Below are 13,135 nucleotides of genomic sequence, written 5' to 3'. Positions count from 1 at the left end.
ACACACACACACACACACACACACACACACACCATGTATACATCACTTCAGGGGACATTACATTGACTTACATGCGTTTCCTGGAGCCTTATCCTGATCCTAACCATAACAAACACATGCCTAACCCTTACCAAGTCTTCACCCTAAAATGAATGATTCCCCTCATGGGGACCTCCATTCTTTGTAAACAGATGTAGGTCCCCACAAGTATAGTAATGCTAGGCCACACACACACACACACACACACACACACACACACACACACACACACACACACACACACACACTGTTGAAGGGGTTACAGTGTGATACGTTGCTTATAGGATCAGGGAATAAGATTAAGTGAGAAGATAAAGACGAGTTTCAGTGAAAAATAGCTAAATTATTATTTCATTTCCTGTCAGACCCTCCGACAGATCTCATGTTCTGTTACGTCACACTCCTGGCTTGAATAGAAATCCCTCTGGAGTTGTGTGTGCGTTTATATTTTGAAATGACCACCGCTGATGTAATCCCACCTGTTGAATATTCATGTTCGTCTCTCAGTGAGATCAGACGTCTTGTTACAATGCAGAGGGAGAAACACAGCGTCAGTCTTTTTGTTTTTGTTGTGACTGTGCCACTGTTGCCTGGATACCAAACAGCTTCATGTGTGGAACTCTGTGATTTGCATGACATTAGCTTCTCTCATTTCCCTCCGGATAAAACTCATCTGATGTTAGATCCCCGCAGCTATTCAGAGACCGTCAACAAAGTGTATGATTCATCTGTTGGAACAATTATAATAAAAAACGTTAATTAGAATCTATATGCGGTTTACAAAGTAGTTTTATACACAGAAGGAGTTTACTTGTATGTATTGGTGCATAATGTCAGAGAGAATTACATTTCAAACTAAAAGCATGTGTTATTTTTTTTCCTTTTGTCTTTTTCTATGTTTTATAGTTTTGTCTTAAATGTTTTGGTGTTTTCTAATCTTTGCGGATGGTAGGGTTATACACATATTGAAAACTAAAATGATATGATAAATGTTAAGTATAATATATATGCTCAATTTTCCATACTACTTTTTCCTATTTTTATTAAAATGTTCCTATAATCTATATTTATATTCTCTTGTTCTCCTGTGTTAGGCAACCTCTTCCCTTAAGTCACAAACTAGTTAAATTACTGCACTTTCTCCTCTAAATTCTTTGACTACAGAACATAATTACTTTGTTTTTTTAAACATAAACACTTTTGTTGTTGCAGGAGTCTGGGAGTTCACTGTTCGAAGGTTCGCTCTCTCACACTGGACTCATGGGAACCAGAATTATTAAAGGTACAGTTTGTCTTAGCAGTTTCGTGCAAGAATTAGGTAGTTGTTGTTCTTAACTATTACCAAATTCCTTAATGAATAGTCAGACATTTTGGGGGAAATTATTATTTGATTTTGAAGCTACACCAAGGAGACTGTTTGCTTAGCCTAGCTTAGTTTAGCTTTTCTTAGCTTAAAGGTGGGGTAGGTAATTCACTTCAGAAACACTTGTTGTTATATCCCATGGAATGCTCTTAACATCCCGATAGCAATGAATATCATTAGTGCTTTGACAATAAATACATTAAAAAAAGCCGTGGCGTTGTAAAAAGCACGACCAATCATCTGAGCCGGCCCGGCTGAAATAACTGGATGGCCTACCTGCCTGTCAGCCTTCCATCTGTGCACAAACTTATCTCGTGCCCTCATTGGTCATGTGCGCGTTCGTGTGTGTTGGAGGAGGGGCTCTGTAAGGAAGTCTGAAGGAAGGGGCAGATTTTTTTCGGCTGCGTACTTTCAAATTCTAGCGCATTCGAGCTGGTTTCTCCATTCTTACCTACCCTACCTTTAATATACTAAGACACTAAGACAGTTTAGCCTAGCATAAAAGCCATTTAAAAGGTTGAAACAGCTAGCTTGGGTTCATAAAAGTTAAAAACAACCACACCAATGAAACAAAGGGGATATAATGCGTTCATATGCCAATATGCATGCTACACTAAGCTAAACATCTTTGAGCTGTAGCTCTAGTTGTAGAGATTACCAATCTTCTCGTTTTACTCAGGAAAGCAAATAAACTAATTTCCTAAAATGTCGAACTGCTCTAAACAATCAGTCTTAATAAGGACACCATTAATGTCTCCTTGTCTTTGGTTTGTAGTTAATGTGTGAGCTTGGGAACAGTGTCATCAACCACATCTACGAAGGCTCATACCAAGAACAAGGTCTAAAGAAACCATTACCGACCAGTTCAAGGTAGGAAGTCCTAAAATACAGCTTAATCAAATGTATTCAAATGTAGCGTGCTATAATTTTGGTGTTTGGTCCGTTGCAGGCAGGAGAAGGAGGCTTGGATTAAATCAAAGTACGTGGAGAGGAAATTCCTGAAGAAGCTGTGCTCCACAGAGATCCTCATCAACGGAGAGAGGAAGTCGGAGCGGAGGTGGAGCGTGAAGAAGTGTCGGAGGCACAACAGCGCCACCACGGTTCCTAAAACACGGCGGAGGTATCGACACGACATAGGAAGCATCTCCCCGTCCACCCTCTCCTCAGGTACTTCCGAGAGTCTCTGTCTCTGGAGCCTCACTGGATGGTCAAAAAAAACATGGCACGCTGAAACATGGCAACCAGTGGAATAGGGGTTTTGCAAAAATACCCCATGTGGTGATAGAGACAGGTTCATGAAGGTCAAAGTCAACTTTATTGTCAATCTCAAAATATGTTTGTACACACAGAAAGATCGAAATACTGTTTCCCACAGTCCCGAGGTATAAGAAAAACTCACACATTAAAATGCAAGAACACTCAATAATGTAGTGTTTTAAAACAACAGGAAGTGAGTTGTTTATTTATTTGTTTGTTCCACACATGGCAGTTATTTAAAAACAAAACATGTACACTGATACTGGTTGCTATTATGTTATAGCGCATGGTGGAAAGGCACAGGGAGAAGAACTTTTTATTTGACCTGCCCCTTAAATAAAGGAAATAACCATTAAAAAAAAAAGTGAAATAAAAGCAATATTCTTTCAGTCACAGTTGCTTACAAATACTGAAACATAAAACCAAACACAATCAGAAGTTCATACTGTCTAATTAATTACGCTTTCTTTATACATTTTCTTAAACATAAAAAAGTTCTTTCAGCCCTTTAAATAATTCGGTAAAGAATTCCACTTCTTTACGCCGTTATTGTAGCTCCGTCCGCTGATTAGCCGATTCATCAACACGATCAGTTGGATTTGCAGCAGCTGCTGTGTCACACGGCTTATGAAGGCGATTACTTACTTACTTCAACACCCTCCAGCTAATTGCCTCAATTTGCATCAAAAACACTCCTTCTCTGTCATAATGTGGTCAAACACAAAGACATGAATGTATTAAAAACAGTAGCAGCCATTTTGCATAATGGTGCCAGCTCTCGCTAAATGGTGACATACAGAAGCTTTAAAGATGTGGCTCCAGCTGTTTTAAGTTTGTCTGATACATGTTCTTCTTTGTTCTTACAAGTTTCCTGTGTTTGTCTTTCAGCCGCTGCTAAGTTCAGAAGAGAATCTCTGTTTTGTCCCGATGAGCTCGACTCTCTCTTCTCATACTTTGACACGGGATCTGGGCCTCGAAGTAAGCGAGTCACGATGCAATCTCTCTACCATGAACAGTAGCATCCAGAAACTGTATTCCTTTAAAGGTCCCCTATTATAATGTTTTTCATTACTTTATTATAGGTCTCAGATACAGAACATGTCTCTGAAGTGTTTGGCTCCAAACACCAAACAGATCATTGCAGCATTACCCATAATCCCCTCTGTTTCAGCCCTGTTTCCAAAGTGCTGATTCTCTGTCTGTTACTTTAGATGAAAATAAGGAGCCCCTCCCCACGCCCCTCTGAGAGAGATTTGGTTAAAAAGAACTTAATGGTGCTCTAGGAGGAGATTCAGGTGATAAGGGGGGGGGGGGGGTTACCTTGGTTGCTGATTGGCTAATGGTTACACAAGCCAAAACATAGTTATGACATCATAAAGTGGCCAAAATCTGATCAGCTCATTTTTATAGAAATGGATCAGGACAAAAAGAGAGAGAATCTTTGTTCCTGAAACTTTCAGAGTCTCTTTCGAAGAGGGGACACATGTTGATGTAGAAGAGACATGAAGAAGAGGGGACACATGTTGATGTAGAAGAGACATGAAGAAGAGGGGACACATGTTGATGTAGAAGAGACATGAAGAAGAGGGGACACATGTTGATGTAGAAGAGACATTTGATGTAGAAGAGACATGAAGACGTGGATTTTGCATAATAGGTGACCTTTAAACTGTATTGATGAGTGAGAAAGAGACGGAGTAAGTAATGTGTCCGTGTTGTGGCGCCTCCTGGTCCCGCAGGCCTCAGCAGTGACAGCGGTTTGGGAGGAAGCACCGACGGCAGCTCGGACATCCTGGTGTTCGGATCGGTGGTGGGCAGCGTCACCGAGGGTGAGTCCACGGAGAGGAATCACTTTCTGATGTCGATGAAGGGTTTTGAATCAACTTCTGTTTTTTGATTTTCCTTCAACTGATGTGGCAGAGCAGAAAAAGTGCCTTAACACTTATTGTAAGATCTGTGCTCTTTCTCAAAGGAATTTTGTTTCTGTTTTACCTGGAATAGCTTTTTGGAAAAATCATTTAACTGTTTAACTGGAAAAAAGTTTTTGTTTTTGTAAATATGGTAAAAGAAGTATAATTTAAAGTCATTCATAAATGCTACCCGGTTACAGTAGGTCTTTTTTTGCTACATTTCAAAATGTATTTACACTGCTTCTTGTTATTCCACTAAAAACATCTTTTATGAAAACATACCTGAAAACTGTGTAACTACAGGACATTATGGGATTTATTTTTGAATAATATTATCTCATTTTGAACTTCAAAAAGATAATAGTTTTAAAAATATATATTTCTATGTTAAACACAATATTTATTAGTGAAGGTATATGTAAATCTGATTAAGTAAGACCTCCCTAATGATTCTATAAGACAATAAATAAGCATGGGATATTTAATTTGACTTTTACTATATTTATAGTTTCCTGTTCCTCTGGTTAATTCTAAATATTTCTGTTTATTTTTTATAAATGTAAGAAATCTTGATAAAGGGAGAGGTATCAGATGGTATTTTGGATATGAGAATATGAAATAAATTCACACTCCCCTCCCCCTCTCCTCAGAGTGCGAGGTGTCGGAGGACTCGAGCGGGGAGGCGGAGCCTGAGACGTCAGACCCCGAGGACCTCAGGGAGCTGCCCCCCGGGGCGCTGCTCTGCAAAGCCTCCAAAGCCCGAAACCTGCCCATCATGGCTGAAGCGCTCGCTCACGGGGCCGACGTCAACCTGGTGAACGACGAAGACGAAGGGAAGACGCCCCTCATCCAGGCCGTCATCGGGGTGAGTCAGATGAGCTGAATGAGTCACACAGGAGACGCCCGGCTGTGATATATAGTGAACGTTCAGTGACAGAATAAGAATCTTAAAGCTCTTACACACATGAAGGTCAGTCATGAGCGGTTCTCAACCTGCTACAAGTTGGTTGGCTTTGACCAGTTGGATATGGTGAAATGCAATGTACATTTTGTAGTCTAAAGTAAGGTTGCATTGTGGGAAATGTAGGATGCATAATTTTTTTAGCTTGACCTTTAATAGAGAATAACAGTCAGGATATCTCAAACTCTTTTGACCATTATTTAAAAAAATCTTTATTAAATTGTTGTGAATGCTCCTTTAAAGGACCAGTTTATAGGATTATGGTTAAATGGAAATATTTCCTACTGTATATAGCTCTGTGTTTTGGTCATTCTGAGTGTAGAGAGTTGGTCAAAACAGATCCACATCGACCTCCAGATGTTAAACAAAGTAAGATAGGCAAAATCTAAAAAAGAGCTTTTGACAATACGGAAAATATTTCGAATGGAGGGCTATTCCGTTGTATGTCTAATAGATGCATTTAACTCATCATTATGACATAAATAATTAATTCTAGGTAATTTAAAGAAATAAATAATCCAACAAATGACAACAAAATCATTATTGAACATTCAAACGTGAATATGACAAAAAGGGAAAGTTTGATTGTGATGAGACTTGCACCTCACTTACAACTGTGATAAAGTTATAGATACCCATATATCTTGGTACAATACAACATTGTAAATATTACTAAAACAAATATGAGACTCGTAAAAGTTGAATGAAATTACTTTAAACAAAAACATCATTCAATTATTAACTATTTAAGGTGAAATCCCCTTCAAAATGGTCAAAAATTGCTCCGGTGTGAGAAACTCCCATCAGCAGCTGGGAGTGTGTTGCATATCTGTTTTTCTCCCCCCCCCAGATCAATGCCTGGTTGTCAGCATGAAGCTAACGGCTGTTGTGATGTTATTTCAGGGTTCACTGATCGCCTGTGAGTTCCTGCTGCAGAACGCTGCTGACGTCAACCAGCGGGACGCGAGGGGGAGGGGCCCGCTGCACCACGCCACGTATCTGGGACACACGGGGTGAGTCAGAGGGGCAAAATGACCCACTTCAGAATAACATTGATCATGTTGCTTTATTGAATGCACAGTTAGGCATGTCCAGTATCATACTCATAATCATTACCTTACCTACTATAGGACATGATAATATCTCTATCACTCACACATCCTTTTTAAAGCCTCTCATATTATATCAATCAAAACAAAAGCTGCAAAATTCTAATAAAATAATAAACAAAATAAATCGTCTTTCTTTCTTTTACGTTGTGTAATGTAACTGTTAAAAACCCGTGTCTCGACAGTGTCTTCTACACAGGTTGCCCACATCTGTGTCTCTTAAATTGCTGGCGCCGTGGGAAATGTAGTCTTTTAAATCTTCAGACTGGCTTTTAATATGTGAATTATGTTGTGTTGCTGTTTTAATATTTGTTCATAACAGACATAACATCTGCTAATCTCCTGAAGTTATATCTGCGTTTTAAATTCACAAATTGTCACTTGTCTTTTGCAATATCTTATTTATATTTCTTAATGTCATTCGATCTGTCTGAATGTGTGTTTGCTGTAATGATCTCTGTTTCTCTGGTTTTTCCAGGCAGGTGTGTTTATTCCTGAAAAGAGGAGCGACTCAGAACGATGAAGATGAAGATGGCCAGGACCCTTTGAGTATAGCTGTTCAACAAGCCAACGCGGATATAGTCACACTGTATGTTCATTTTTATACATTCAATCTTTCTTTTAACCCCTTTCATCTTTGATGGATTTAAAAACCTCTTAAGCCGCCGAAATCGCGTCATTTGCAGGAAACCACATCTAAGGAACCTTAATATTTAATAAACTATGAATATTTTTATATCCATATAACGGGAAACAACTCATTTAACTGTTTTTTTTTTTGTTTTTTTATCTAAAAAAACACACAATGCTAACAGTGAGCCTCTGAATTAGCCCCGAGCGTCAACTTTTTTTTTTAACATGAGTGTGTGCGGGACGATTCCCCTTCGATTCTATTGGCTCTAAAGGTCAGAAAGAGATGTCACATGTCAAAATCGAGCAAGGGGGGGCCAGAGATAAGGAAAATCCACCCAAATGGCCCCAGAAGAGTTTTTTTTTGCTAAATGTCTAAAAAGGTCAAATATCACTTGTTTTCCATCAATCTTGATACAGGGTACTTATTATATGTTGTACTTTGGATTCCTAAAGCTTTTAGTCTACTAACCCATCATCCAAGGTTAGTTTTCACTATAAGTACAAAATATTTTACTTTGACAAAAAAGATTATTAACAGAACCCTTTTAGAAGGGAAGATATGGTCATTTGTTCTGGGAATGTCATTTTCGAGCCTGAAACCTGAAAAACAGGCTCGGGGCTTAAGATGAACAGCCCTTCCTTCTTATCCAAGACCTTTTTTCTACTATAAAAACGGCTTAAAGTGTACTTGGTTTGTTTTATAATAATTGCCATGTGTGGAATAAACAAATAGATCTTCAGGCTGTGTTTACAGTGAAATATTCAAACAATGTAAACGCGCTTTAAGATGCAGATAACTTTTCGGAGAAGTGTGGCACAAACTTTATTCAAAAAATGCGTCCAAATATTAAATGTTTCTTTATTTTCCCCTCAAAATGTAAATTAAATATGTAAGATGGGTGTACACAAACCTTTCAATTACACACCATTTTATAATCATTTATATAAAAACACTTTTTATTGCTTTACACTCCAGCTATGATGGATTTTAACACACTTTCTTTCTTAACTTCAGGCTGTGTTTTCCGTGAAATATTGGAAACATGTATACCCAGTTGAGATAGCCCGTAGGAGCAGTGCTGTTTTGTTGTTTGTGTTTGTTTCTTTATATGTAACTCAAAAAAGGTGTACAAAGCAGACCGTACCATTTTCACTCTCCAGCTTTGATCGTTTTAACACCCTTTCCTCTGTATCTCCAGGCTGCGTCTGGCCCGGATGAACGAGGAGATGCGGGAGTCGGAGGGACCCTTTGGACAGCCAGGTCATTACCCAATCAGCAGCCCCACTGAGCAGCAGTATAAGAAGTGCATTCAGGAGTTTATCTGTCTCACTATAGCCGAGTGCTAGGATCAGAACTCAGGTTCAAACGACAGTAAAAGCAGTGCAGGGGGTGCCAGAACACACACAACAACAAGCAGGTGTTTCCTTCACTTGTTTCCTCACTAGACTACCTTCCTCTCTACATCAGAAAACATACACTACTGACTTTAAACAATCGCAGTCCGATTATCACTTAGGATCACCCACTAACTCAGTATTAACCTCCTCTAATGGTGTCAGATTTAATTCAGAACATGAACACAGCATTAACACAACATGGTGGAGAAATCACTGCCAGGGCAGGGTCAGAGACGTCCAGCAGCACTACTGTCAACAAACCACAGATAGTCATATTTGAGTGTTTCAATGCTACAGTGTGCTCTGAACCAAAGGCCTGCCACGGTTTGCTTTTACAAACAAGTCTACGTTTATTTCATCAGATTTCAGATATTTCGGGCGCTTTTGTTCTGACTAACATGCAATCAAAAGGGACGACTTCTGACGCGTCGATCAGCACTAACATCCTGCTTAAATCATCAGTACAGTTCTTATGTAAAATGTGGAAAAAATATACAACTTTTGGGTCAAAGTTAACTACGCAAGAAACATCCAATCACAGAGCTCAAATCAGATTTGCTTTTAGCTCGCTTTTTATTTTTGGAATCCCTTTTTAGATGATTTCAGCCGCTATGGACCCATCATTTGTTTCCATTTAAAATGATGAAGCATTTCAAATTCTCTATCGCTCTCTTTTGTCTCTTTAGCCCGGTATTGGTAGCTGAGGCTCATGGGTAGTGTAGTATTAAGAGCTGTTTGCTTGACAGAAAGGATGGACAAAAGATAATTTCTCAAAAACGAAACGGAGATAATTCTAACTGGTGGTCGTGGCTTAATCCTTTAGGGGATATTGTGTCCTTCAAATTGAAATGGGAATACAGAGTGGGAGAAATTACTTCAGGAATAAGCGGCTGGACCCCCTGTTAACTCTAAAATGTGTCTCATAGAGGAAAGAACAATCAATTCATTGCCTGTTCACAGTGGTGGAAAAACTACTCCGATGTTTTACTTAAAAAACAGCAATATCAAATTGTTAAAAAAATCCGTTAGAAGTACAAAACTATCGGCATCTAAATATACTTAAAGTACCAAAGTAAAAGTACTCCCTATGCATATTCGCCCATTGAGTTATATTAAGTAACTGGATTATGATTATTGATGTTTGTTTGTTTGTTTACCACAGCTGGTAAAGGATATTGGGAATGATACACTTCTGCTGGATAGCTTGGTATATATTTATATGTCAAAGCCTATTTAATAACACATGAATATTTTATATTAGCTAATAATCTAAATCTTAAAAGTAACTAGTATCTAAAAGCTGTCAGAGAAATGTAGCGGAGTAAAAAGTACAATATTGGCTTCTAAAATGTACCGAAGTAAAGCAGCATAAACTGGGAATACTCAGGTAAAACTGTACTTTAGAAAAGTACTCGAGTAAATGTACTTTGTTACATTCCACCACTGCCTGTTCATGAGCGATTCAATCTGAGATCTGTTCAGTTTGAATAACCTGAGGATCAGTAGTTTGTGTGTTTATGATGAAAGCTAGTCTTGTGTTTGCATTTTGAGGGGAAACTGTGAGGCTGAGATAACTGTGACTGAGAGTAGAAGATCACTGAAGAAAGATCATTCCTCTTACAAAGCTTTTATGATTTATTAAAAGCAGAATTATGCACTTTTTCTTACCAACAGTGATTTCAATCTAGTTTCGTGTTCTCTTTAGGAATAAGTTATAATGCTTTTAATCAAGACAAAGCATCCAGAGCAATAGTGCAATGATGATTTCAGTACAGATAATCAAAGTATTTTTTTAAGCTGGATATATTTTGGTAGATATTATTTTGCTGAGTGCGCGCACACACTCACACACACACACACACACACACACACACACACACACACACACACACACAGCTCCAGTATTATATTCTCATGGTGAAAAAAGAGAGCCAACACTCGATAATATATCATCTCTTGGAGTACAAACTGCAGTGTAAGATGGACTTTTTTTTTATAAATCACATTAAACTAACAAGTATTATTGTTTATAAACAGTATTTATATGTTCAAATGTCTGATCATTGTGTTCTAAAGCATCACGATTAAGCACACATTAGATTTGTTCTTTGTTTATAATGCATGGGTGGCTGTAGCCCAGATCTTCCTGTTGCTTTTGTTTACATGTGTGCCCAGTGTAAGTGAATATTTGACATTTTAATATTGTTGGATAATGTTGATGTCCATATTATATACTGCCAACAGTGCATGGAATGACATTCATGACAGAAATAGATAATAATAAACGGACTGAACGCCCCTCTCTTACGTTGGCTGGATAGTGCAAAAAACTTTATTTAATCATCCCGTTTACGCTCTGAAATGAAGCAAAGTCTGTCGATTACTCTTTGTTTCACTCTTTTGATAACCTACAGTAAGTAGCAGTGATCCAGAACTTGATTTCTCGTGTTGTCTTGAGGTAAATTAGCTTAAAGACAAATATTTTCCCCAAAGATGTTGCTCGTCTTTGACAGATGCTATGGACTGTTGAGGTTTGGTTAACCAAAGACCACAGACAGTTTCTCAGAGTGCCAGCAAGTGTGTTCTTCTTTTACATGACCTTTTTCTTTCTTATGGTCGGCCATGAATCCAAAGGGACTGTATGACCAATAATTGGGTGGTTGGCTGAACCTTTTATTGAGCTTTGTAATCAAGCGAAACACATTTCTAAACCATGAATCTAAGTATGATCAGAGTCACTGCTTAACAGTATAACATTGGTTTGTGCTGAAAATGCATTTTATACTAAATCCCGCAAGAAAATGATTAAATAAAGGCCCAGTTACAATAGTACATGGCAAGGGAGAGCTAACTGCTGACATTTTCTTTACCACGATTTTATATTATTTCATTCCATAAAAGACCAGATCGGAAGAAAAAAAACATCACTTGCCATCTCTCACTTAGCGGCTCGTTAGCTCAGTCGCTAATAGGAGAATAAGATTCCTGTCTCATTACTGTGTGCAACCAATTATTTTTGAGGCAGCCTTTTGACTCCAACAAAGGAGTTTAAATCAGAGTTGATGGTGCAACATGTCTAATAAGCTTCAGTATGAGCCCTGTTCTCTTAATAAAGAACATGATATCAACATTTTGCGAGCAACAGTTCACCAAAGTTGAACTCAAGCTGAGATATTTATGCAAATGCTCTCCTGTCTCACGAATGAACCCACTAAAACGCATTGATTCCATTGAAACTAATGTACGTTTTGTGTTGACTTTGAAAGGGAAAAACGACTTTTCTTACTCCTACCCCCCTAATAATTGTCATACAGTCCCTAACTTAAGTTTGCGAAGACACACACAGGTATTAGCCGCGTAGCAGAGACGTAGCGCTGACAAATGGAGCAGCTCACTTCCTTTTCTTGCTTGTCAGTGAACAAATGAAAGCACTTTGAAAATCCAAGCCATTGAAGGATTATGTGTTGTACAGTACGATGTGTCTGCTGACTGTTGTGTATATAAACAAAAAAACTATTAACACTTTAACTGCTTGCTTCTAACATGCAATTTTTAACTTTCTTGTATCTTTTCTGTCTCTGACTGTTAACTGTTCATTTCTTTGAATATTGTAAGAACTTTCCTGTGCATATTAACACTAACTGCTACTTATGTTTGGTTTTGATTCCTTCTCTTTGCTCAATAACCCCTCCCAGTGTCTTCTAAAAGTAAAATAAATGGAAGATGTGACTAAAATCTGTCCTCTCCTTTTGCTTCTTGCTTCTTTTCTTTTGCAACCTTTCACTGCATGTAACAGCACTAACACACATCATGAACTGCACTAACAATGAATCAGTATATCTGGTTTCCACAGCATGATTTGAGTTTGAATGTTTTTATTTTTGAGTATTTATAAGCACTGTATAGTAATTATACAACGGTGTATATAACACTATATAGTTGCAAGAAAATATAAGAAAATGTTAACTTAAGTATTTCAATTAATGCATTTTTTTACGCTTAAAGAGACCTTATTATGCCTTTTAGGGTTTCCCTTTCCTGGAGAGTGTTATAAAGGTTTTTGTGCATGTCAATGGTCTGCAAAGGGTAGAATTCCAAAGTTCCCTCCAGAGGGAGTTTGGAACAGCAAACAAACTGTAGCAAGAAAATGTGGCCAAAAATGAACTTTTGCTGCATTTTTCGCCCAAAGAATTAGCAAAAGACTAATTCATGTACTATTCCTCTAAAACAGGGGGGTCAAACTCAAATACACAGTGGGTCAAAATAAAAAAATGGGTTCTAGTCGAGGGCCGGACTGGTTCAATGTTTATTGCAAAACGTATTGAAATGAACTTATTGCACATATTAAACCTGGAACTAACAAAGCTTAAATTATTGCCTATAAAACAACATTAAACATTAAATAATCAGTTGCATTCATTTCTTATGGCTCTATCTGCAGCTTCATTTCTTATGATTACATTTT

At 38.0% G+C, this 13,135-nt stretch overlaps 1 protein-coding gene across 1 annotated transcript in view; it reads left to right on the top strand.

The window, feature by feature from the left end:
• Nucleotides 1-13,135, top strand: part of LOC104944285 (arf-GAP with coiled-coil, ANK repeat and PH domain-containing protein 3-like) — a gene marked incomplete at its 5' end in the record, with an annotated part of 21,612 nt that overhangs the window by 2,500 nt on the left and 5,977 nt on the right. Inside the window, 9 exons of the mRNA XM_010769801.1 lie at nt 1,252-1,321; nt 2,178-2,272; nt 2,352-2,569; nt 3,548-3,637; nt 4,390-4,488; nt 5,220-5,434; nt 6,434-6,543; nt 7,118-7,228; nt 8,472-8,533. Of these exons, the coding sequence (XP_010768103.1) occupies nt 1,252-1,321; nt 2,178-2,272; nt 2,352-2,569; nt 3,548-3,637; nt 4,390-4,488; nt 5,220-5,434; nt 6,434-6,543; nt 7,118-7,228; nt 8,472-8,533 (1,070 nt within the window). The remainder of the gene's footprint in view (nt 1-1,251; nt 1,322-2,177; nt 2,273-2,351; nt 2,570-3,547; nt 3,638-4,389; nt 4,489-5,219; nt 5,435-6,433; nt 6,544-7,117; nt 7,229-8,471; nt 8,534-13,135) is intronic.

This window comes from Notothenia coriiceps, unplaced genomic scaffold (genome assembly GCF_000735185.1).
Source record: "Notothenia coriiceps isolate Sejong01 unplaced genomic scaffold, NC01 NC01_scaffold00007803, whole genome shotgun sequence".
Taxonomy (NCBI): Eukaryota; Metazoa; Chordata; class Actinopteri; order Perciformes; family Nototheniidae; genus Notothenia; species Notothenia coriiceps.
The sequence above is the reverse complement of the archived record's forward strand: the minus strand, read 5'-3'. Positions and strand labels throughout refer to the sequence as shown.